A 25,672-nucleotide genomic window follows, 5' to 3' on the forward strand; every position below is an offset into this window, starting at 1 on the left:
TTTACCTGATTATATTTTAAGATCATTCTCTGAAACCAGACTTACTTAATACTTTGACAAAGGAAAGATCTCCTTTGTACCTTTCCGTCTATATCATAACATTATTATCTAAATCATTTCTAGGTACCTTCAAGCCCATACTTTTTTATAATACTCATCATCATCAGTCTCTTTTTTCTGGCTATTGTTAAATCTACCGAAAATAGCTCCACGCACATTGACAAGGAGAGTGCGTGGGTCTTTGGTGGGGAGTACGAGGAGTATGGGTAGTACGGAGTATATGAGACAGCGAATGAGGGGTGGTGGCAGTGCGTCGGCAGAGCTTCACTTTTTGACGGGCCTCAGACGTCCGGCAGCCGCACTAATTGCACTCGCTTGGCCTAACGGAGAAATTGCAACAGGCGGACAATTAGCGAGCGAACTCATTCGCATTCATATTTCACATTCGCTCAAAGAAAGAACAACGACAAGAAACCAGTTCACGGAGAAAAAATATGCCATAAAATATCCCCTTAAATGTAGATGTGCACTTTAAGATCTTACATTAAAAGCATTTATACATTTTTAGGAGGCGCATCTTATAATTTTAAAGAAACGCTCATCGTTAGATAGGATCTAAATTTAAGAATTAATAGTGAAAGGTTGGATTATATCACCTAAACCTCCTTATCTCAATATGATATGAGACATTTATATCCAAAAGAACCCAAAATATATGTCCTATTTAGGTAATATTTGTTCTCTGTGTAGAGACAGACAAAGTCGAAAAGAACGGAAAGCAACAAAAGTTTTGAAACGAGACGAAGATCAACATTCAAAATTGAGCAGACGTCAGCGGCGGCAAAAGATCGGTAGCGAAGAGCGAGTGAGAGTGTGGAGAATTGCTCCCGCTCCCAAGAGAGACAATGGGGTCTCTGGCTGTCCCACTCACACTTGCTGCCAGCCCATTTGGGGCCTCTGCCCCACTCGACCCTCCGGGACTCAGGCCATCTCGCTCTGCTCTCCGGCGTCGGTTCCGGTGGCAGTCAGAAGATTCTAACTAGAAGAATTAGAAGAAGCTAAGACACAGGCAGCAAGTAGAAGACCCGTGATCGTGTAATTCGCCTCGTGTGCGTTCCGTTTTTCCGTAATTATTCCGGATCTGTTTGCGAAACAGGCTGAAGTGATGTTTCTTTAATAGCAACATTATTCAATTTGTTTCGCTTTCTCAGCGTTTTGTCATCACGGCTCTACGTTGTTCCGTTGTCCCATTGTTCCGTTCTTCCGTAGACCCCATTGTTCCGTAATTCCCGTTCTCCGTTGTTGTCGCGCCTTTCGTCGCCGCTGGTCGACGTTCCGCTTTTACAGTTCGAAAATCAAGCACTTCCCGAGAGGATCGAAGGCTCTAGCCCCCGTACAACCCAAAGGATCTATAAGACCGCATAACAATAGCGTTATCAAGTCAAAAACAAGTTTTTTAAAAAGCTAGCGCGCCGTGAAATTCCACTTGTTTATATAATAATCTGCGGCTGCCAAGAGCCCAGCGGAATATACAAAAAATATTCATTTTTCTAGCTCTGGTCGTTTATATTTTTTCAGGCAAAGAAAAAAACCAAGCATTTCTGCGTGTTATGTGTTATTGTTGTGATCAGTGATCAGTGGAACAAAACCAAGTGAAAGTGAACACAAGAACGAAAGAGAAATCAAAGTGAAGCAACTTGAGTCCTATCGAGAAAGGGATACAAATCAGAGATAATGTCGGACATTGAGGATGTTTTCGGTGGCTCCGCCGAGGAGACCAAGCCCGAACCCGATGCCCAAAGCAAAAGCAGCGTGGTCACCGAGCAAACCGAGGAGGTGATTCCCGGCGAGACCGAGAAGATGGTCACAGAGACCATCGATGAGGACGGCGATGTCGTGGAGGAAACCACCGAAGTTACCCGCAAAACGGTGAAGCGCACCATGAAGATCACTGAGGTGAGTGAAGTGTGATCTATCCAAGGTTTAAAGTTATCCAGTAACTTACTTTGCATTTCGGAAAAATTAATACTTTGTTTTATAAATTTCTTGAGTTCAGTATGCCTAAATAAAAATGATATAATTAGGGATCTCACAGTTTACTATATGAAATTGAGGTAGTTTTTCTCCACAGCTTTCTTTCAATTTAATTGAAAATTAGCAAAAATTATTTATACTTTCTGGAAAGATTTCGATTAGCTATAAAAACACTTGGAAAATTTCTAATGGGAACTATTTCTAAAAGTCTGAAAGTTAAGTGGATATTCACAATCATTTTAAAGAATATTTCATCAAAGTTTATCGAATAACATGGAAATTTTTATAAAGTTGTTTTCGTTTCGAGTGTTGTTTACGCAGTTTTCCTAGGAGAATAAGCCGCAAAACAATAAATTTAAGTATAGAAATAATACATACATTTCTTTCCGATAACGATTCCATTCATAAAAAACACTTCATATTTGTGAGGGACTTAAAAATAGTTTAAAAGGCCTTCTTCATAAATGTTATATATGGCTAAAATACGATTTCCTCAAAAATTCGCCACCCTTGAAGCGCTTTGCTTATGAAACATCATTAATCATTATTCACGATTTCTGAAGGGATCTTCGGCCATACTGATCTCTTCGCTTGTGAAATTGGCCAAAAATCTGGCGAACTCTGGCTATATTATTTATACCAAATGCCATTTCTCTATGTGCGTCTTAACAAATTGTTTATACGGTCCCACGAATATTATAAATCTTCCCCTACATTATACATCACACACACTGCGACACAGATATGGGCGGACATATAGGCGGTTATATATAATATAATATATGTATTGTATATATCACTCTGGTGCGGCCACACTTTCTATAGGCGACGTTGTCGAAGAAAAGCCAACAAAAAATAGGGGAAAACAGATTTTGCAGCTGTTTGATTTCGGCGCAAATTATCACAAAAGATTTCAAACAGCAGGCGTATAAAAAGCCAAAAAATAAAAATTAAATTATTATTAAGCAGAAATCACTTAAATACTCGATGCTGAACGATGCCAAAAAATCCCAAATCCCCAAAAAAATGTAAAAAAATTAAATGCAATAAATTCTGTGCCGCCAACAAATGCAGAAGGCAAAAAACAAATATCAGAAAAAAACAGAAACGAGAAAATCGCAACAAAAAATAAATATTGAGGTTTCCGTGTCTTGCGGTCTGGCGCGCACTGAGGAAAATTGCGTGGTGCAAGTGGTGGGGCAGCAATTAATTGCCACAAATCGTTGCACAAAATTACAAATTGCATTTCCGGCTTGGCGGGGCAGCCACGCATTTGCACCCGTTTTCCCCCACCTCGGAAAATCTTCGATTTTTCCCGCTGCTGTTTTACGACTGTCTGGCCCCCATACCCAAACAAAAACGGAAAAGGAACACCCCACCCGCTTTTCTTCAGTCGAGTTTTATGGCAGCCAAATTAAATTTGCATTGCAATTTGCTTCTTTTTTGGGTCGGTCTTCTGGCCTTTTCTCGTTTTTCTCGTTTTTATGGGCCCGAAATGGAAATGAAAACGCATGAGCTGTGTAAGCCAGAGTCCTGTGGCTAAGGATGGGTATAAGGATGTGCCGTTTCCCGGGCATATGTCCTTACACTACGCACATATGTGTACCTATAGGTATATATGGGATCCGCCTGGAGCAGCTTACCGAACTAATTGCACTGGGTCCCCGGCTAAAACCCGTGAACTGCTGAACTGCTGAACTTGCCACTCTCACTTTCCCACATCGACTTTCCACCGCCGGCTTTTCCTGGCCAGAAAACCCGGCTAATGAGTCACGTAGCGCCTTTGTCATTTTTATGCGCTTAACAGGTCAAAGTTCCAGCCGCAGGGATACGTGACCGGAGTCGAGTTCGAATTGAAAATGCAAAATTAGTTAAATAAAGTCGGAGATATGCTGGGTACTTTCCCACCTCCCACCGCCCCCTTTTATTATGCGTAATTTAAGGTAGCCGGAAAACTGTCATAAATTTCACAGTTGATTTCACCGCGGTCCGTTTGTTTGCCGATTTGATTCGCTCATTACACGGCTGTTATTTGCGCGATACAGGGTATGATTTATTATTCAGGGGGTATTCGCAAAATATATTAAATAATAGAGGATTAAATAACAAGTCGGGGTTATAAATAATCATATTTGTGACTTATTCATAACAAGGATTGATTAAATATGTTATCATAACATATTTATAGGAATTTAGCACTGCTCACAATATTTAATATCAAATACATAATAATCAATATGTACTACTAGTAAATCATTGGATTACATTTAATGGAAACATGATAAATATGGTATTTCTTTAACCCCCAAGAACGGGTAGTTTGTGGTCGTTCAGTTTACCCATATCATCTTCGGAATGTATTTAACCAAATCTTTGCTCGGATTCGCCGTCCCGATCAAATGGGGCATGCTAATTTGTGCAACAAGCCGTAAACTCACATAACCAGGCACAAACTCACATTGCACACAAGTCCGTAAACGGACATTCGAGGGACACACAGGATAATGGAATTTCCTGTGGCCTCCGAGTCGCATTGTCCTGCTGTCCCGGCCAGGATTCCCTTGATTAGACATCATAATATTGGACCGAGATTAATTGGAAATCCATGAGGGGGCCAGCTCAGCTCCGGAGGGATTTAGCTGGTTCGGGCGGAGATCTTTCAGGGGAAGCCATTCAGAGTTTTCCGAGCGATTAGCCGGGCCACGAATCGGTATCGTAGACCACAGCGTTTTCCCCGATGAATTCATTCTGCTCGCTGGCATATTAAATTGTTTTCAAATTTGCCAGCGCATTCTGCAAACTGCGGAAAGCCGCAGGGCTAATCAGAGCGGGGACAGCTGTGCACCACCCGCTGAACCACCCCCTGCACCACCCACCACCCACGCCCACCATGAGGTCCCTTCGCCCTTCACCCCCTTTTCATTGACAGCTGTCAACGCCGTGGCGCCTCTTGAAGTCCAAACAAATATTTCACTGGCAGCCATTGAAACGTGATTGCAAGTGTGTCTGTTAGTGCGGTATGTGAGTGCACTGAGAGAAATTTGAAATTAAAAAGTATTTATAACTGTCTTAGGGTTTCAGAAAATATAACCTTTGACTGATGACAAAAAGTACTAAGACAGTCCTAACCAATTTTAAATTATTATTTTGGTTCATCTTAAAGATCATTTGGAATAGAACACATTAGGTTGCCAATAATAACATATTATATTTAACAGGTAATTTTTTTAAATGTACGTTAAGTAATATAAAAGATTTTATAGAAGAATGATTAAATGATAGCCATGAAATGATTACATCTTCTTTTTTAAAGAAAAGTCTTCGATTAGTAAAGACAAAAATTAAATATTAAATTATTTAATCACTGCAAATTCATTGAAAATCTCTCACTCCCCAGCTTACTTTCAAAAAATTTCACTTTCAATTTATTTACAATTTTTCCCAGTGTACTTGCAAGAGTGTGTTGGTTCTTTGAAAGGCGTGACACAACAAGTTAGGCATTTCAATGTCAGGCGTCTCTTGGCCTTTGACGCTCGCTTAGCTTCCATTCACTTGTTGCAGTTCCCAAGGAGACTTCCCCAGATCACAGTCCCCCCCCCCCCCCTCCATTCACCCTTAAAAATCGAGAAGAAAAACCCACGTCTATTCCAAATTTCGAGTACATTTGGTCAGTTATTTATGCGCTTCGCTTTCATTTCATTTTGGTTCGTTTCGTTTCGGCTCGTTCTGGGTTCTGTGTTTTATTTATTTGTGCCTTTGGCTGCTCAAACAATTTATAATTTTAATGCACACACTGGCCCCCGCCACCGAGCACACTGAATACAATCGAAATATGTTTATATAATTGAAAAGCAAACGTTTTGCGTGAAAACATAAGGCGAATATGTGTGGGAAAGCGTACCATATAGTAGCATTCATGCTGGGGTATATAAATAAATCTGCCAAACTGTGTACACGGGGCGTATGATGAACGTGCCATTTATTCCGCCGAGCGATTTACCATCTCTATCTCCCTCTGCCGAAAATCCGCCTTATGACTGGCATATATTTCACTCAATTTTCAAACACTCCGCCTTATTTATTTGTCCAGATCAAATCGAAAATCGCTCCTTCGAATCAAATTGTTTGACCTGCCGCAACGGAAATTTAACGTTGCTCAGTGTCTTGAAATAAAAGCCCCTGGATTCTAGATTTCGAATTTTACAGCGCGTTACAAACAAATAATTTCATTGCCTGCCATCAGCTTCCGCCAACTTTTCGGGCGGATATTCCCATTGAGAATTTATTTCAATTACATTTGAGCGCGCCGCAAAAATCTCAACAAATAAAATTCAATTTACAAAATGTTTTGCGTAGTTTTCTGCGTGCCGGGCCAAGAAAATAAGGGGTTTGGGGGGTTAAACAACATTGTTTTCTGTTGGCGATTGGATGAGGAAAATTTGCAGATTTTCATGAGCCTTTGCAAAGGCTTTTAAAGCCCCGAATGCTAATGAAAACAGGGCAATCACCTGGAATTGGCTGAAACTAGGGGATCAGTCTGATTAAATAGACGTAGTCACCTCGGGTTATTAGCATTTCCCTTCAATTAATACGCAGAACCTACAAACTTACAAACGCAATTTGCAAATTAGTTCAGCCGAACAAACGTTTGCCTAACCCAATTCAACAATAAATTAACAACACAGCTCGACGACTGCAAACTGACATTTGCTTGTTTACACAGAATCATCTTGCGGCTTCTATTTTCCACTTTTCCCCCTCGGAAAAGCATGCAAATAAATAATCCCCATAAAATGTTATTTCCATTCGGATGATGACCAAAGCGACTGACCCCTAATCCGGTCTATATTTCCACAGACCGAAAATTGACATTCGGCCATGCCCTCAATTGACTTTGTTTTTCGTTGGTGCAGTGCAGAAAAACTATTTATTCAAATCTTATTTGAGTAGTTCGCCCTCTGGCTACTTTTACCTCACTAAAATCGATTTCCATAAAAGTAAAATATTTTAGAAGATTTTAATGCGACTAAAAATAGATGTGGCTGAGGGAGGGCTTCAAAATATAGTTTATGGCATTTATTAGAATTTAATTCAACAGATTTAATTTATTATATTTCATTTATTTAATGATAAAAGTAAAACCTTTTATTTTGTGAGTATTACATTTCACCGCTGACTTTCCTAAAACTCCCTTAAAATGTTACATTAAAACCAATTAAATATTTCGGTTTTCGTAGCATTTCTGAATGCGAATCGCGCTGTTCGCATAATTTATTCAGTTATCGTATTTCTTGTTTTTCATTACGGCCTATATATTTTCGCGAGCTGCAAATTAACGAATGTAATTATTGCAGTCTGGCTGCAATTTGCGGTTAATGTGCCATTAATATTCAAACGAAAGCGGCTTTAATTGCGACCAAGTGGCCATAAGTCCGAATTAAGGGGCCCCTTGAAGAATCGACCACTTGGCCCTGACAATGGCCGCCATTTCCGCCCGTCGTCGGGTGAAATAATAAAAAAAAGAATGTGCAAAGACCGCGGGGAATATTATATTAGCGAGAATGCCAGGAATTTGTCAACGGCGAGAAATCGAAAGTTAAACCCACACCGCCGTATAAACCGATATATAGAGAGCAACAGTATAGAAACAGCAAATACTCGACGTCAATTGGCACTTTGATTGCATTTCGATGCAGTTTCCGACTTGAATTTGCATTCGCATTCAGTTAGTTGCATCGCAAAAGCACCAAAACAAAGCAGCGCGCATCGCGCACCAATCGAACCGAAACTATTGATTTATATAGATACAGACAGAACCAGCTGGAATGGATTGAAATGGATTGACCCGTCCAGTCAGTCAGTCGGCCAAATAAATAGATTAGTTTCGGATTCCTCCCCCGATTTTAGTGACGCGCGATCTTCCTGGTTAGCCGTGTGTGTAGTGATTGTGTGTGCCAGTGAGATCCAAAAAATATATATAGAATATATACCATTCATCGCAGAACTAGGAAATTTCAATTGAGTTTCTGCGCAATAGCCAAGATTGCCCCATTCAAGTTAATTTCGATTTTGGCAAAAGCGGATTAGACCCCCAGGTTTTCCCCACCACAAATCCCTGCACCACCTATAGGAATCAATAGAAAACCACCCAGGAAACCACCCAAGTCCACCAGGAAGCCAAGCGGTCATCATGGCCATCACTGACGATAAGGTAAGTCGCCCAGCGGGGGGCTCAGAAACGGACCTCGAGAGGTTGGCCCATTGTTCTCAGGGATTTATTTGCATATGCTCATCCGAGCAGTTTTCATTGGAAATTAAAGGCTCTTAAGGTACGCCCACTGCTCTCGGGGATTTATCTTGATCTCGGTGCTGTTTTCATTAAATATTAAGAACCAAAGGTCACATAAGTTAGTTTTGGATATATTTATCTCACGGATTAATCTCTATGGCCATTGAGTTTTTAGTAAAGAAGCTTATTTTAAAGGCAGAAACAATAAATATATTTTAATTTTTAAAAACTTTTATAAAAATATATTATTAAACATATAAGTTTTGTCTTATATTTTATATATTTTATACAAAAAATCTTTTATATCAGGGTCATAAATACTATGTATTTATTTTAGAGCTTAGATCTATATGGCTTAAATAAACCTCAAAATTTTTCAATTTATCTATACCTGCTCTAATAAATTTCATTTTAAAACGTAAACTATTCAATCATTCCAACCAGATTTGTTTAGATAACGAATTTATCTAATAAATTGCCTCTCTCAGTAACTTAGTTTCCTAGTTTTTCCCACAGCAATTTACTAGATTTTATGCCATACCCTTAAAGTTTTCTCACTCAATCATTCGATCACATTGTGCCACATTTCCAATGGTCAGTTCTCCTCATTTTTCCTCTGGCCTCCGCCACTCAACAAATTAAAACCGCCCGGGGTGAGAAAATCTATCGACTTAGCTAACTGAGCCACACGAACAATGCCCCAAACAATTTCCTTCAACAAATTTTCCAAAAAATAACCTAACGAGGGGGGTTTTCGGTTTTCCGGGGGATAAGGCTGCCCCAAAACAACTCAAAACTTTTACCTGTTGTTGTTGCTGCTTTTGTGTGTTTTCCTGCGCTTGCCACTTAGGTGTGAAAATCACTTGTCAATCTTTTATGTAAAGAAGTCGCCGTCGTCGGTGCTTTTGTCACCTGCACACCCTGCCACGCCCCCTGTTCATCGCCGCCTCTTCGTTTCGGCTGCTTGGCTCGTAAAATTTTGTCGTCTGCTTCCGTTTTCTTTGCACTTAATTGTGTCTGATATGCACAGGGAGAAATGAAGTGTAAGTTTTAATAAAACCTTAAAATGTCACCATGAAGGTAGCTTATAATTTAATAAGCCCCAACATACTACAGAAACAATAAAAGTACAACAATATTTATAAGATCGTAGTAAATAAAAATTAGTTTCATAATATTTTGATTTTCATAAATCTGATGACATTTTAAGGCACTAAAAATTATACTTTATTAAAAAAACCATGCTCTTTTAACTTAACACTTAAAATTATTTACCAAAATATTAAATGGCTTATATATTTCTTGAAACACATTAGTGTGTTTTATTGAATGTACTTGATTTTGTCTGAAAAATAAAAACATTTGCTCTTGCTTTTTTATGGTTTTTAAAATATTTAAAATATTCTGTATGGGTAGAGATGATCAGCTGATGTTTAAAATTTTAAAGATATGTTTCAAAAGCTTTGTGATTGCCAATTCACTATGTCTCATTACATTCTATATTAAAGTAGTTAAGCGGGACATTCTGAAAACCTTAAAAATATTTGAAACCATGAACTATATTTCTTTTGGTTCCCCAATCTCTCCTCTTTATAAAAGTGTATATTTTAGCGAGCGTTGTGCGTGCGGTGTTGTTCGGTGTCGTGTTGTTTCTGGCGTTGTTGTGGTTCAAGGTGAGCCAACATCGAAAACGACAGCAACAACGACGCTTCGACGCATCTTTCAATCAGATATCCTCCGATTTGGCCCGCCCCCTTTTCCCGGCCGCCCTCCCCGGGGGAAAACCCGTTGAGTTCGGTTCGTGCGAACGCTTTCCCACTGCCAAGGACTTCGCTTCGGTCTCCCGCTTTTCTTTCCCTCTTTTTTTTTGGTTTTTGCCTTGGCTTTGGTCTGTTTATTTTGGCTGCGGGTTATTTTCTGCCTTCGTATTTTTCACTTAATAAAATTGTTTTCATTCGGTTCGACCGATGCCTTAACTTAACCGCTTCTTCTTGCCTTTTCAATATGTTTAAAAATAAACGCTGCCTGCCTGCTCTTCGCTCGCTTAATCGCTTTCCCGCTCGGAGTTTTCCTTTATTACTTGTACTCTGAGCTGCTATCGACACACTTTTTATCTGCCTCGGCCTTTGTTGCTTTTCCCGCTTTTCCTCTGCCCCTTGCCCTTTGCCCTCCCCGGCTTCCCTTTTTGTGCTTTGTGTTGGTTTATTAGCAATTTTGCTAAGCAGTTTGCGGTCTCCTTCGCAGTGTATCGCTTAAGCAGCTCACAGTTGCACTGAAAAAATTATTTAAAGCCAATGAGAGGGATGTAAGCTAAATTTGGAGAAAACAGGACTTTATTTGGCTATTTTACAATTTATTATTGACCTTTTACTCAGCTTTTTAGCTAGGGAAAAACACTTTTCACTTTAGCCTTAGCATCTTTAAGATTAGTATATTCTATTATTTTTTAGATTTAATATTAATTTAATTAATACAATATCGCTAAAAAATATTTATATAAATATATGTTAATATATTTGTTAATTTGTTAATCAGCTTTTAAATTAGATCTTCACTCCTATCCCAGCATTTCAAATTTTGTTATACCACTACTACTACTACTACTACTACTAACTTCTACTACTTCTATAGCCAACCTTATTTATTTTCTGATTTTGTATCCACTTAACTTATAGCTTGTAGTCCATTTTTCTCAGTGACTATACTAAATCGGTGGACTTCCTTCATCTTTCAATTTTGCTGATGAAGAGGATGGCAAATATTTATATCTAGCCTTGCACTTTTTGTGTTTTTTCCAGCTCTTCCGCTTCTTTTGAATTGTTTTAGTTTCAATGCTCATTCTTGTATCTTGTCTTTAGTCAAGAAATATCTATATATTGTTCAAATTACTCTTGAGCCACTGCCCATTTTCGCAACATTGTTTCAGTGAGCAGCTTTCACCTTCGGAATTGTTTTTATTTAATTAGTGCGTCCCATGAGCGATTGGGATTTTGAGGTGTTAATTTGATGAGTGCTCCCCAATGACTTGGGGTGTTTTTGGGGGCGTTCGGGGACCGAATGCATTAGATTGATTAAATGCAGACTGCGGTCACTGCAGTTTCCCACGCATTGGCCATTGGATTTTCACACAGAGCAGCCAACTTTCCGCCCACAGCTGCAGCTGTCATGAATATTTCCCCGACTCTCCTCATGATTTGAACATTTCGGAAAATCATTTCCCAGCGCCATTTCCCCATTGTCTTGTTCAGCTTGCAGCGTTCGCGCAATCAATCAAAATGCGCCATGCAAATGGGAGGAAGAATAGAAAACAGACACATGAACCTGTTTATAGACAATAAAACGAAGATTTTATGCTCTTGGTAAACATAAAACGGAATTAAACATTGGGGGATTATAACACTATCTGTTGAAATATGTTGAAATATTTAATATGGCTTTCTGTTTGGTTGCCAAATATTTGCCACATAATTCTACCAACGCCTATTTTACGTCATTGTAATTAATATTCTTGCAATGTGTTAATCCATTCTGTTCTCTGCTTGATTCGATGCTTTAATTCATTTGAATAAATTACGTTTTTTATGTTTATATTATTTCCGCAATGAATTTTATTACGCATTTTAACCATTTGCTGCTTTTGATTTAACAGCACTGATTTAATTTAATTACATTTTCTCCACAAAGCAGGCTAATTAATTCCGTGCGAATAATCCACTAACTGATGGTTAAGTTTATTAATTTTGATGGTCACTAATGTGATAAGTGATCCTGAAAGTATGCAACGAAGGGGCTCTCGAATTATGAAATTCCATGGCAGTGCATTATCGAATCCTTCTGATGGCTTGGGAATTTTCTTAGCCCCGCTGTCTGTTTTCCCTTCCTATTTTCCCAGCTTTCCAAGTAGAGCAAACAAAGCAAAGTCAGCGAAAACGGCGGATATGCACAGGAATCGGAGGAAACGACAAACGGGCAAGGCAAAAAGCAAACAAGCACCCACATATGTACTGCAAACAAAGATGGCTGACAGCTGAAAACGCTCGCAATCTATCACAACATACAAAATATGTTCCAAAAGATTTTCAATTTATTTTCACTAAAACGATTTTCCCTGTTTTCCCTCGCCCGCGATGCCAATGCATTCGGCGATATTGCTGATGCCTTTGCAATAGAAAACACAAAGAGACCAGCGAACAGAAAATCGATGAAATGAAATAGAATTGAAAAGCGCGACCAACTGCAAGTCCCCAATGAGAAGTCGATCGCCACATGTGCCTCTCTAATTAGTTGCCTGCCCCAAAAAGGGGAAAAGCAGGGAAAACGTGGGCTGGGGAGGTGGAAAACCCGGCAGAGAGAAGGAAAAACTGATCCCGGAAGTGGGCGACGACATTTAAGCACTGCGACATGCGAACAACTGCAATTTGATTGCTAAATCGGTTCGACTCGGCTATTCTGGGCATCTTCTCAAAAACATATATCTCCAATTTCGAATGCGTTCAACAGGGCGTATGATTGATGATCGAAAGACAAGAGCTTTCAAAATTTCAAAAAGTGTTAATACTTTCAAACATTTGAAATAAATGAAAAGAGGATTTATCTTTAATTTTAATTTTATAGAAATTACTTCTGGTAATTGCATATTTCCATACTATTACTTATTTTGCAAATGCAGAAGAATTTTAATTCAACAGGGCGTGTGATTGATACTCGAAACACCAATGCTTGCAAAACTTTATTTGTGTAAATATTTTTCAAGCAATTGTATCAATAAACCAAAAGGGGGATTTTATTTACATTTAAATGTATATCCCACTTAGTTTGTTAATAATATACTGCACTTTGCAAATGTTAAAATATATTTAGCAGAATATATTTTAAGTCAACTTTCTTTGGAGGTGTTTTAACATCTCTTAAACATTTCTAACATAAATCTAAAGAGGATTCATTTTACTTTTTAAATTCTTTCAACTTAAATAAACTTCTGGGTATTTCAAAAATGCCAACATATGTTTCCAAGCTCATAATAATTTAACAGGGCATATGATTGATATACAATCCACTGGGCTGAGAACTATTAGCCACAATCACAAATGCATAGAACCAGGGGACAAAAAAACATCCATAAAAATGTCAGATGGCTTTAGGTCTCGCGTCCATAAATCAACTGCCCATTAGCAGGGTCCAAATAAAATGGGAAAAATTATTAATTTACACGAGTCCAACATGCAGAAGCAGCAAATGCAGGGAAAACCACTCGAACAGCTCGTTAAATGCAAATTGAATATCAAAAGTCCGAGCTGAACCTCACTTTCTCCCTCCATTTCTTTATTTCTGTCTCGTTTTTATGGCTGTCATCGTTTGATGATCATTTTATGAGTACATTTCTAATGGACTCTATAGATAAACCACTGGCTGGTGGATATTTTTCAGCAGGGGCCTATAAAAGCAATATTATTTTATTTATAGGTATGCTGCACAATGCACAAAATTTATTTGTACGTTTTCAGATGTCTTAAAAAAGTGGTAATATTTTAGATGGGCTTACAGTTCATTGATCTGTATTTAACAGTATTTTATTTTTGTATTTTCTCGACTAGAACTCGAAAAAACGAATGAATTATGTTGACCATATAAGTATAAATAGATATCTTACAAAATTATATTCTAGTCGATACCTACATCTGGAAAAATGTATTCGAAAATATATCTTGATGATATCTCAGCTGTAGAAACATTTAAATTTAGTCCAGAGCATTACTCATTACAAAAATTGATTCATTGATAGACTTTGGTGGGCCCAAGCCCATAATCCCTGAACTTGTTATTTGGTCACCCATCTTCTTTATAGCGAGACCCATCAACACACTTTGACAATAACAAAATCTATAAATATTCCGCCTAACACTCGGTTCTCTCCGCTTTTCTCTTCTATATGTACTCGTGTTTTCTTTTTTGGGAGGGCGACCCCAGACGAGGTGAAATTCTTCAGCAGCATTTCTGCCTTCCATTTGATGTTTCGCCTGCTCTCTGCGTTGTTCTTTGTGTTTGATTATTTAAATTATAACCTACATAATTTTAATGGCTCGGAAAGAAACATATATAAAATTAAATAATATTTATGGGGCGTAGACAGGCACATGGTCAGGCGAGCCAAGCATTCCTCTGCAGAAGCGGTTAACGAGGGGATTTTCGGTGAGCGGAGTAGTCCTGGGATTTGCTTTATGTCTCTGTATTATAACCATTATGTGTGCTTAAGAACAGGCAAACTTTTCGACTTGGATTTCCAATGAGCGTTCTCTGAATGTTTAGCGTTATTGCCTTGAGATTATTTTATTCATCAAAAAGGACATGTTCTTAAAAATGTATATTAATTTTTCTTCTTTGAAAAGTTTGTTTACCAAATTTAACAATAAATTCAATATAAAAATAGATCATTTAAAAAATTCACTTCTTTCCAATTTCAACTTCAAAACTCATCTAAGTGGTGAACTCACCTTAATTTTAAAAGTGCTTATGAGTATTACTTTCAAAAGCATATTAAGAAAAAGACGTTCTCCCAAGATCTTCTGAAGTTGTCGTTTTCCAAAGACAGCACAAATGTGAAAAATTCGCATTCTCTTTTTTCCTATTTCAACTTCAAAACTCACCTCGCCGGCGGTGAACTCACCTTCTCCACGCTGAAATTGGAAATGATTTACCTTGAAAGCGATTCGGTCACTCAGCTGAAACTGTGAATCAGGTGGTGAGCACTCACACACTCACTCGAGAGCCAAATAAAAATAAATGAAAATGGGAAAAATAAAAGAAAAGGCCGCGGGAGAAGAAGAAGCAACAGTTTGCTCACCTCAAGCTCTTTGATTATTTTATTTTCATTTTTTGGCAGGAGCAGCAGGTGTGTGCGTGCCAAAAAGAGCTAATTATCGAAGAGAAAGTTGCTCTTAGCACACCTGCAACTCTTTGGCTGTGTGTGTGAGAGTTTTCCTCGCGGCTGTGTGTGTGTGGGAGAGTTTTCCTTGGCACCTGTGTGCGTGTGTATGCGACAATGTCAATGATCACTTTTGACACAAAGCAGTGGGCGGAAAATCGAGGGGGAAAACTCACCTTGACTCACCTCGCCAGTGCTTCTCAAACTGCTAGTGAATTTTCCTTTCCGCCGCGCATTTTCCTACATTTTCCGCCTCGCGGGGTTAAAGCCCTTTAACGCCTGTCACGCCCTTTTCCCCGCCGATGATTTATTTCCCCCCTTCGCTGTTTGTAAACATCGATAGGAAAATGCCAGACTGCAGTTGTTTTCCCCCATTAATGCTTTCCATTTATCTAGCCCGATTTTTACCTTGCAGTTTGTGTATTTCTCCCATTTTTTCCCCTTTTTGCGCTGCATTTGCATCTGTGATTTTTACATCAACATGCTGCAAATCCAGCTGCGAATTGGAAATTCAAAAATCATTTCGCTGCATATTGATATAGGTGCGCATACACACAGACGCCTTGGGCTATAAATAATATTTTATTTTCTCGCTTTTTTGGGTGGAAATATCCGAGCGATTTATTTTTAGCAGGCGCTGTGCCTACGAATCGTTTGTTGTTGTTTATTTATATGGACCAGCTGGAGGGGGTTTTCAGTACAACTTTGTGGGTCGAAAAGAAAGAAAAACTTTTTGGGCCCGCGGAGTGGGGGGTGAAAAAGTAAAAGGCGCAGCAATTAATTACACGGCCAAAGGGACAGCTGGGGATTTGGGATAAAGGCGGCCTTTATACGCGAAAAACCCAATCAATGCTATTCAAATTAAATGAAAATTTCGGTTTAATTAAAAGCAAACAGCTCATTAGCCGAGATTTCCGTCGTTTTCAGAGTGATTGCGAGATAAATCCGGGGAAAACTACGAGATCTTCCTGGTACACTGCAGCGCAATTTGTCCACCAGCATCTATAAATACTCTTAGGAAAAACGCAATAAGCACGCGACAAGGATGATGGAAAATCGTCAGTGGAAAGGGGGGAAAATCAGGGGGCTGACTGATTAACACCCGGGAAAGCATCAAAACAAAAGGTGAGACAAAGGCCAACAAAGCAGGCAAAGTAACATTCGATTGGGAGTGTGATCCGCAGTTCAGTTGGCCACCAAAGGCAGTCGCATCTACACACCGAGATCGAGGCAGCCAAAAGTCAAAATTCAGATTCGAAAATCACACTTTCGAGTGTGCGAATATATTTCGGAATTTCGCTTAATTTGTTTTTCGTGTTCGAAAGTCGTGTGTTCACCTGTTTTGGCAAGTTCGCGAACAGCAAAGAGAGAAATTACGCATACGAACCGTTGACAAGAGCCGCAAAGGGTGGAAAATAATGTGAAAAATATGATAAAAAGTGAGGGAAATGTGGCAGCATTTTCCCACACACACACACACATATGCATAAGACAAACAATAAAAAACATAAAAAATAAAGTGTATAACATAAGAGAGCAGGCTGGCTTTTCATTTTGAAGATGATGAGCGAATTGCGGAATTTTTCAGCTCCCCGCGGCCACATTAAGTGCTGATTGTGTGCGCCGCTCTATTAGCCAGCTCTCTTTTCTTTGGGGGAAAACGGCTCCCCGCCTTTCGCCGCCTTTTCCACACATTTTCCGACGGCCAGCCGCGCTGGCAAGGAAAATTCGGGCCCACTCAGTTCGTTCGACGCGCGTCTCTGTGGCTGAGGCTGAAAAACCGTGCCCGACAAATGTTGTTCCACCTAAAATAATGCCAATAATGCCATAATACACCCATGTAACACACCTCTGGTAAACCCAGGGAACCCGAAACCACGCGCTATCAATGCAAATCGAAGCCGATACAAAAACAGGCACTAAAAACACCACACACGTATACAAACAACACCCAAACGGACCCAAAAAAGTGCAACACGCCACATAAACAGAAACATGCAACCCAAATCAAACAAATAATAATCCAACAACACCACACACGCAAAAAACAACATCAACAACAGTGATACTAGAACAATTCAATGCAAACAAATGATTCAGCGCCATAAAAGTGCATTAAAATGGAAATGCTTTTGATATAAAACACTTTTTCGCCACAAAAACTGACACGAATTTAAGCCCCGCCGACACACAGTCCGCACAATGAAACACCAAAAACTGCAGCAGAATAAACAAAGGCCCATACAGATTTTTAAACATTTCAATTCATGAACTTTTTGCACTCCCCGGAAATATTTTTCCAACCCAAAGTTTCTTTTCACTTTGCATTTAGTGCGGATTTTAAGCCCTCAATTTTATTACACAATTCCTGGTTAACCCCAAAAAGGACATTTTCATGCACAAAACAAAATTCAACCACACAGCTTGTTTCCTTGGAAAATATAATTTATAAATGCGAATAAATACGAATGCTTAAAATATTTGTCAAGAGAATAGAAAACATGTCTCTTTGAATGTTCAAATATTTTCTGGGCAAGTTATTAGCCTCTTACACAATTTTTTTTGTCGCTTTACTTTAAATTGAAATTGAAAATATTTAAAATCGTTACGAATATTATTTAAGCAATTTTCTGTGTGTAAAGGGGTTTATAAACTGTGATTTCTGTATGAATCACAGCTGCTGAGTTCCCCAACCGAACATTTCTTTTAATTGCGATTTGGCTTATGAAAATTTCTTTCTAAAATTAAGGAAGTAATTCGCTTAATTATAGACAAAGTTCTCGCCTAAGAACCCACAAATGCGGTTCCCAGAAAAAAGGATGGACATAATTGTATTGGGGCAAAGGGGTTGGCTCTCCATAATTCATGAATGTCAAATCCTTATTTAATTTATGGATAAATTCCCACGCCTCTGGCGGATTTATAAGTTCATAAATCTGCGTCCATTGCCGTTTATTTACAAATAATTACAGAATTTAATTGCCGGCCAAGTTTGGCGCACAAATTCGCACTCGAAATTGCTGTTGATGTTGTTGGTGAACGCGTTTAATTAATTACGGCCAAGAATTTCACTTTTCGGGGCAGCTGCAGCCATAAATTCGCACCGGAGAAAGCCGCAGATTCTGGCAAAATAATAACAAAAATCAGCGTTCGAATCAAATAAATAAATAATATTTTATTCAAATTCAGGCGCAGATATCAAAATAAAAACCGAATGTGTTTCCAGTGAAAATGAGCGAGAAAAGATGTTCGTGAGTCACACACTCAAGGCGAAAAAGAAAGAATTCAGGAAAATTATACGATAATATTTGTGAGTGAGAAGAGTGAGAAGAAAGCATTTATGCGAAGAATTCGGGGCTAGAAAGGATTACAGCACTCTCGAAAACATACACTCAGCATGGCAGACTCTGCCAAAGACAAGGACGTCATCGAGGAGGAGGACCTGGGGGAGGAGGAGGAGGAGCAGGAGACCACCACCACCACCACGACCAAGAAAACCTCCCAGTGGCGCAAGACCCGCACCACCAAGGTACGAAGGCGGAAAAGCGGGTGGAAAACCACCCCGCCCCCTGAAAACTGTCAAACTGACAAATGCCCGACGGATTGAAAGTTCCACTCGTCGTTGATTTTTCCGAGAGAACGTCAGTGTGTCTTTAAAAATTCTTTATGTTTTTCTAGTCGTTTGGGAAGGAAAATGTCTGAGGAAAGGCATTGACTAAATTTCTGTTTTTATTGGGTTTTTTTCTGAATTTCTTGAGGAAATAGTCACGAGATTTTAGAAAAATAGTCATTTATTATCTTTTATATTGTTGTAAGAGAGCCAATAGTCCCTACACGTGTGCATTCCTTTGTTTTATATTCTAATATTCTATATTTACGCCCAGTTAAAAAAGAAAAATTGTTGATAAAAAGGAAAAACTAAATTCCTGTTTCACTAAGTCTTAGATAAATTTGTTCTATATTACCCATACTGTAAAGGAACTTGAAAATATATTTCCTCGAAATATTCTTAGCCAGCAAATCACATTTTTATTTAATACAATCAACTTAGCCTTTTAACAAAAATCAATTAGCACTCACTTTCCAAGATTTTTGCTAAAACACGTTCTTCATTTATAAACAAAAACATTTATTTAAAGCAAATTTGCGATACTGCCTTGGTTTATTCATCGATGGCTAATTAACCGGAGCATTTAGTGACGCTTTTGCGCCTGGCTGGGTTCCCAAAAATAAACAAAAACCGAGCCACATTAATCACCATCGAAGGCAGGGAATTTCCCCCAGGTTTCCACTAATGCATGCACATACTTTTCCGGGGGGAAGAAAATTCAGGGAAGGAACTGTTCGACCACTAAAAGGGTTCCAAACTTGAGAAGATGAAGCATTTCCACGTCGCTGGGCCTGAGTTTCAGGAGGAGGAAAGGGAGAAGTTCTGGGAAAACTGGGCGGATAATCTTGGGGGCGGAGAACGGCCATTGCCATTTTGATTGTACTCAGCCACATGGGATCCAATCTGGTGGTTTCGCTTGCTTTCCTTTGGGGGAAAAGCCTGGACGCATAAATTACTGGGGCGTACTTATGTAGATATATATATATATGGTGGGTAATTCGGGACCACCACTTAGTTGTTAGAGATTCTGGCCCACCTGTCGCCGCCGGAATTCAAAATGCTGAAGAGCAATCAATCAAGCTGTAAAGTATTTATTAAACGATATTATGGGGTTTACCTGGCTCTCGGATAAAATGCTGAAAATTGCGAAGGTGTCAGGAAAACCTACCCACTTTACACGGCACACATATAGAAAACTGAGGAGCTTACATATTTTTTTTAATAGCTTCATTGTTTCGCTTAACAGGATTTCATTTCACTTAATGTACCAACACTTGGGTGTCCTCGGCATCGCACCGCCCCCCTTTTAACCACACCCCCACACACTTTTTGTTTGCCCGCCTGGCGTGTTTTCCTTTGCCCGACGGCATTTTGGCACTGCCTTTCTCAAATCAGAAAAAAATATGGGAAAATAGGGAAAGGTACAGGAAAGCAGAGGAAAAGTAAAAAAGCAGGATGAAAGGAAAATAACATTCTCCGACTGACTCCAGCTGGCACGGAGCAGTCCCACATATGAGCATTCCTACCGACTAGCACTTATAAGCACACCTGGAGAAATCCCTACATTCTTGACCAGTAAACATGTTTCTAGGATGCCTTTATCTACCTTTTAATGAACCTAAATTTTACATAAAACCAAAAACATATAATTTGATATTAGAAATATCTTTAGAATGTCTTTTCCCACTTGTCCTTAAATTAAATAATTCTGTCTTCTCAAAAGGGTAGATTAACATAAAATATTAAAAATTTAAGAGAATTTAAACAAGTTCTTTTCAATATACAAAATATAATTTATTTACATTCCAATCATTTTTTCCCGTGTACGGCCCGAATAGTTGACTTTTTATCCGCAGGTTTTCATGGCAGCAATCAAGGCGCAACAATAACAACAGCTACGCAATCCACACACACACTTCCGCTCTGTCGCTCCCTGACTTTTCCTTTCTCCCCGTTTCCCCATTTCACCTTTCCCCGGCCTTCGTCTCTGGGTTTTCCTTTGGAAAACACCGGGCAGAGTTTATCAGGGAAGTGGGAGCGAAGCAGTCAATGCAGTCTGCGGATCGATTCAGGAGTTTAAGCCATTAAAAAATGCAGTAAACAGGAAATCGCAAAAAGGAGAGTAGAAGTGAAATCCTGGATGAGCCGGATAGTGATACAAATATCCGTTAAGCAAAGCCATCAAAGGGCTTTTGATGGGATTTTTAAAGTGCAGGTAGTTTGTTTATTTTTTATAACAAATGTCTGTAAAAGAATTCATTGGATAAGGGAGATTATCTTTGGAATAGTAATACCATTAAAAAGGTTCTTAAAGTAAATTATGTATAAAATGTTTCTAAGTCACGTTTATTTTATTTTAATTAAATATAGAACCATTTGGTATTTAGTCATAAATCAGTAACTATATTATTTATTAAATGAGTCTTAATAAAATATTTTTCCGTGCATTTATAACTTAATTTAAACCTCTTTGTTAGACCCATTTAAACTTGCCACTTTTACACTTGGCAATTTTAATTTGATCCCTCAAATGCACTGCTCTTCAGTTTGAATTTGATGATGATTTACATATTTCATTGAATTAAATTTTAATTGACTTGAGAGAGCGCTTTAAGCTCGCATTTCCCACACTTCCCACCCACTTTTCCCACTAGCAGTTTTCCATTTGGCCCTTTATGTTTTCCCCCTCGTCCTGCGGCTCGGATGCCACTTTAGCTGTGTTAATTTCTTTAACAGTTTCTCGTTCTTCGTTTTATGCGTTTTGACGCGTCACCTCCAAAGGCGCATTTCCCCGACCATTTTCCCCTGAACCCGAACCACCTCGTAAACCGTTGGACAGGGAATTTTTATCTTTTAATTAAAAGTGATGCCACTTCTCCGCCGCCCTTTTCCTGTCGCATTTTCCCGGGAAACCCGACTCCGAGCAGGACTGCCCCACTTTTGCACCTTCTCGCATGTAGGTGGGCATTAATTAAGCACTTTACGATTGTTTCCCATCTGCAAAGGCGGCCGGGGAGTGAAAATCCGAACAGGACCATAATGTGGAGCCTCCTCAGCCATTTTGTTTTATTCGCCGACTCTAATATATAAATGTTTATATGTGCCGTAAAATAAATTATATGTTCTTCAAGTGGCTAGGCGGCTGGCGGCAGCTGGTTTTCACTCATTTTGTGCAATTAACTTGGTCAGAAGGGGGAACAAAGGGGCTTCCCGGGATCATTAGGGTTCACTCAAGAGGCTAATTGACTTTGAGCTGCTTTTGGCCTTTTGTGGCTGCTTACTTTCGATGGGCGAAATAACCAGATAATAAAGCGATTCATTAGCAGAAATTATATACTTCAAATTTATTTTTTGCCATCTATAACATCTATATCTATTATGCGCCAACTCATTTGGCAAAATTATTATTTTTTGGCATTACTCACATGGTCAGCTTTGTTTATTGTTTTCTTTTCCAGCTCCCATTTTGCATATAAATTGCTTTAATTTGAATAAAACGAGTCGCACTATTAAGCCACATTCAATTATGGGTAGTATGTTAGGATTTACTTGAATTTGAAATCACCCAAATTTGTTCTTTAATGGAAATCTATCTGCAATCTTTTTCTATCTGAAAATCTTTTTCTATCATATTTATCAAAGTTTTTATATTTAGGAGTTAAACTATTTTTACATATGTACTTAACAAATTAATTTGTTTAATATAATTAGGTGGATTCCCTAATTCATCTATATTTTATTACATATTTATCTTCCATTTGCCAATAAATTTGTCTAGACAAATTAAACGTGCCAGAATTTATTCGATCAACAGTTTTATTTGTACTAAAAATAGTTTACAAGCTTTTTATTTTAAAATATTAGTATTTCATTTAAATTTATATATTTGCTTTTACTTGAATATTTAAAATCATTTTTTCGTCATATTTCTCTTTTAAAGGCCTAATCGGTTCTATCAGGAATTTAAATTATGGTTAAAAATACTTTAATAGCTATATATCAGTTTAATTATTTGTTTATTAGCGCAGTCGTTCATCTGCGAATATGTATATCTATCTGTATCGTAAATAGTCAACTAATTTTCCTCTTTCTTTTGCATTCTCTTTGCAGGTAAGCAATCCCCATCTTCTGACTTCATCCACGCCCAAATTGTAGTATTCCCGAGTAAGTTTGGTGTTCATTCATCTAAACAATGCATTCATTCACACACTCGCTCCATGGAAAATGCTACTCCAACTTGATCCCACGATCGGATGGAAATAATTCGAACTATCTTATACACATTCCTGCTGGCCAAGTTAACGCAGCTGAGCGAAAAGAGCCAAAGAGCGATTCGTTTCGAAAATAAGACACAGATACAGATACTTATCGTGTATAGATATTTGTGATTGTGCATGAACAAGCGGTTATAAATAATTCTGGCAAAAAATCAGCAACTTTTTCCGTTGATCTCCAAGTATAGAGCGTTGGCTCGCTGCCAAGGCGAATTGCGCATACGCCGTGTGGTCCATTCCTATTTTTCTGGCAGTGTGTTTGTATCGATATTAGTTTGTATTAGTTGATAGATGTATGTGGCTATTCTCCCCCAATTTTTCTCTCTGGAGAAACATCTCTTTTCCTAAAATTTCTAAATTCTAAGGGAGCTTCTATGAAGACTGCTCTTTTGTTTGACGGTTTATTTTGATAGTCCACCAGATTTCCTTCATTGGGGGTGGGGAAAACCCCTCCCCTTTGGCTGTCCACGCTGCCAAATTGTTTGTCAGCTTCTCACATTTTCACATCGCATTTTCATCACATTTGTTTTTCTTCTCATCTGCGCCTGCTGATTTTCTCGGTGATTCTGTTGTGGCATGGCTCATTAATTTGCGTCTAATTAGTTTTGATTTTCGTTTGTCAATTGGGTGGAACAAGGACCCATTTTCCTGTTTCCCTGCCCCGTCCCTCGACTTCCGCGCCTCATTTTCCTCAGCTGACTTGGCTTTGGCAAAGAACTTGTCGCTGCTCAGATCAAAGTGGGCAGGCGAATGACACAAAATAAATATTAAATAAATATTAAATAAGTACTGCGGGTTGTGTTGTCCACTTTTCCCCATGTAGTCGATCTGATTTTCCCGCATTTCCCACTCTCTTGGTTGCTTTCCCAACCTTCGACAGCTGTCGGCCAATGCCAAGTGAAAAATTGACTGTCGGCTGTTTTAAGCGTTTTTCGATGGGAGATCTGGCGATAAGTCCAACTCATATTTCTGTTGTGCTATCCAGATTTTAAATATCTGACATTGTGACATTTTACTGTGTATTTAAATATTATTCATAACTTTGCCATAAAAGATTTAAATCTCTTTATTGATTTTAAAATTTTGTTTAAAAGTTGAGATTGAATTATCTACAGTTTTTTGTAAAAATGTTTCCTAACTAATAAAATAATATCTTAATAATTACAGTACTACAAAATGTTAAAATCTTAGAACAGATAAAACAAATAGTAGTTTATGGTCTTCAAAAATTACAAAGCTATTCTGAAATGTATTTCGAATATGTTTTTTCCTCTGTACATTTTTTTCGCATCAGTTTCCCATTCATTTCGTTTCATTTGTTGACCAAATTTGGTCAAGGCGCAGTTCATTGTAATGCAATAAAATTCAGCAAACGAGACCAGCGACAATAATAATAACAAAAATCCATTTCGGTGGCATTTCGGCCTGCCAAGCCCCCCTGCCGCCCCTGCAAGCCCCTTGCCCAACGCCTCTGTTCTTTGTTTTTGCTGCTCGTCATGTCCGTTGGTCTTTTGAAAGCTCAGACATCTTGGCATGCAATAAAAACAAACCCCAGTAGGAAAAGGGAAAAGCAGCAAAAATGCAGTGGCCCCAGGAAAATTCATGGGAGGGGGTTTTTTGGGGCGGAGGAGACTTCACAAGCTTGTTGCATACAAGGAAAATAAACCAGATGGGAAAACCGAGGAAGGGAAAATGCCTGGCCGGCAGCTTTTCTTTCTGCATTCTGGACGAGAGCCAAAAGTTTTGTCCGAGGACCCAGTGACATGACAAGCGGTTTTCCACCGCTTTTCCCGCTCCTTACAGCTAAATGGCTGAAATAATGTATTCGTTTCTCCTCATGCCAATTGCCCAATGCCATTTAACACTTCCTCAAGGGGCTGCAAAGTGAAAATGGGAACGTTAATGGACTGGTCACTCAATTCGCCAAAGCGGACGAGCCCAGGGGGTCAAGAAAGGCAGGCGGGCCCAAGTGGGGTTAACCTCGATTTTTGATGCTGAAAAAGAATCCCAGATGATCCTGTGGGATGACTGCATTGCAAATTAGATGCAGATTTTCCGTAGTTTATTATGCATTTCAGCTTTTTAAATATTTTATGGAAACTTCAAAAGGATTGCTTAGGGGCAGCTGGTGATGTCATCTTTTGTGAACAATTTAATTTAATGTTTCACTTTAGCATAATCAATTACTTGGATTTATCCTTTATTCTTTTCAATCCTTCCCCCAAATAAAACTCCACTTTTTCACTCCTTTTTACCAAAGAACATTTATTCGCTTTATTAAATTTATTTCGATTTTCGCTTCGATTTCATTGTTCAGATCTAGCTACAAGTTCGATACAATTTAGGGTGTAATAATTGTTTAATGCTTAGCACTTATCGACCGACAACTAAGACTATTATTGTTCGAATGTATATATCATATATCTAAGTATGTATAGTTGAGTATATAACCGTACTCGTAAAATGTTCCATTATAATAGATTTGCATGTAAGTGTAAAACTTTATAATTTTCGATTAATACATTTTGATTCTCCTTCGATAT

General features: G+C 38.7%; 1 protein-coding gene across 12 annotated transcripts in view; it reads left to right on the forward strand.

The window, feature by feature from the left end:
- Positions 1–1,067: 1,067 nt before the first annotated feature.
- Positions 1,068–25,672, forward strand: part of LOC119562635 (tropomodulin) — a 53,597-nt gene continuing 28,992 nt past the window's right edge. For 2 of the 12 annotated variants that reach the window (XM_037875866.1, XM_037875877.1), the window contains exon 1: positions 1,381–1,956. In XM_037875866.1, the coding sequence (XP_037731794.1) occupies positions 1,735–1,956 (222 nt within the window). In that variant the 5' untranslated portion in view covers positions 1,381–1,734. Of the gene's footprint in view, positions 1,110–1,377; positions 1,957–7,765; positions 8,246–18,434; positions 18,775–25,672 lie in introns of those variants that run through there. The other 10 variants (XM_037875871.1, XM_037875928.1, XM_037875887.1 and 7 more) reach the window with 10 other exon arrangements.

This window comes from Drosophila subpulchrella, chromosome 3R, assembly GCF_014743375.2.
Source record: "Drosophila subpulchrella strain 33 F10 #4 breed RU33 chromosome 3R, RU_Dsub_v1.1 Primary Assembly, whole genome shotgun sequence".
In the NCBI taxonomy this organism is placed as follows: Eukaryota; Metazoa; Arthropoda; class Insecta; order Diptera; family Drosophilidae; genus Drosophila; species Drosophila subpulchrella.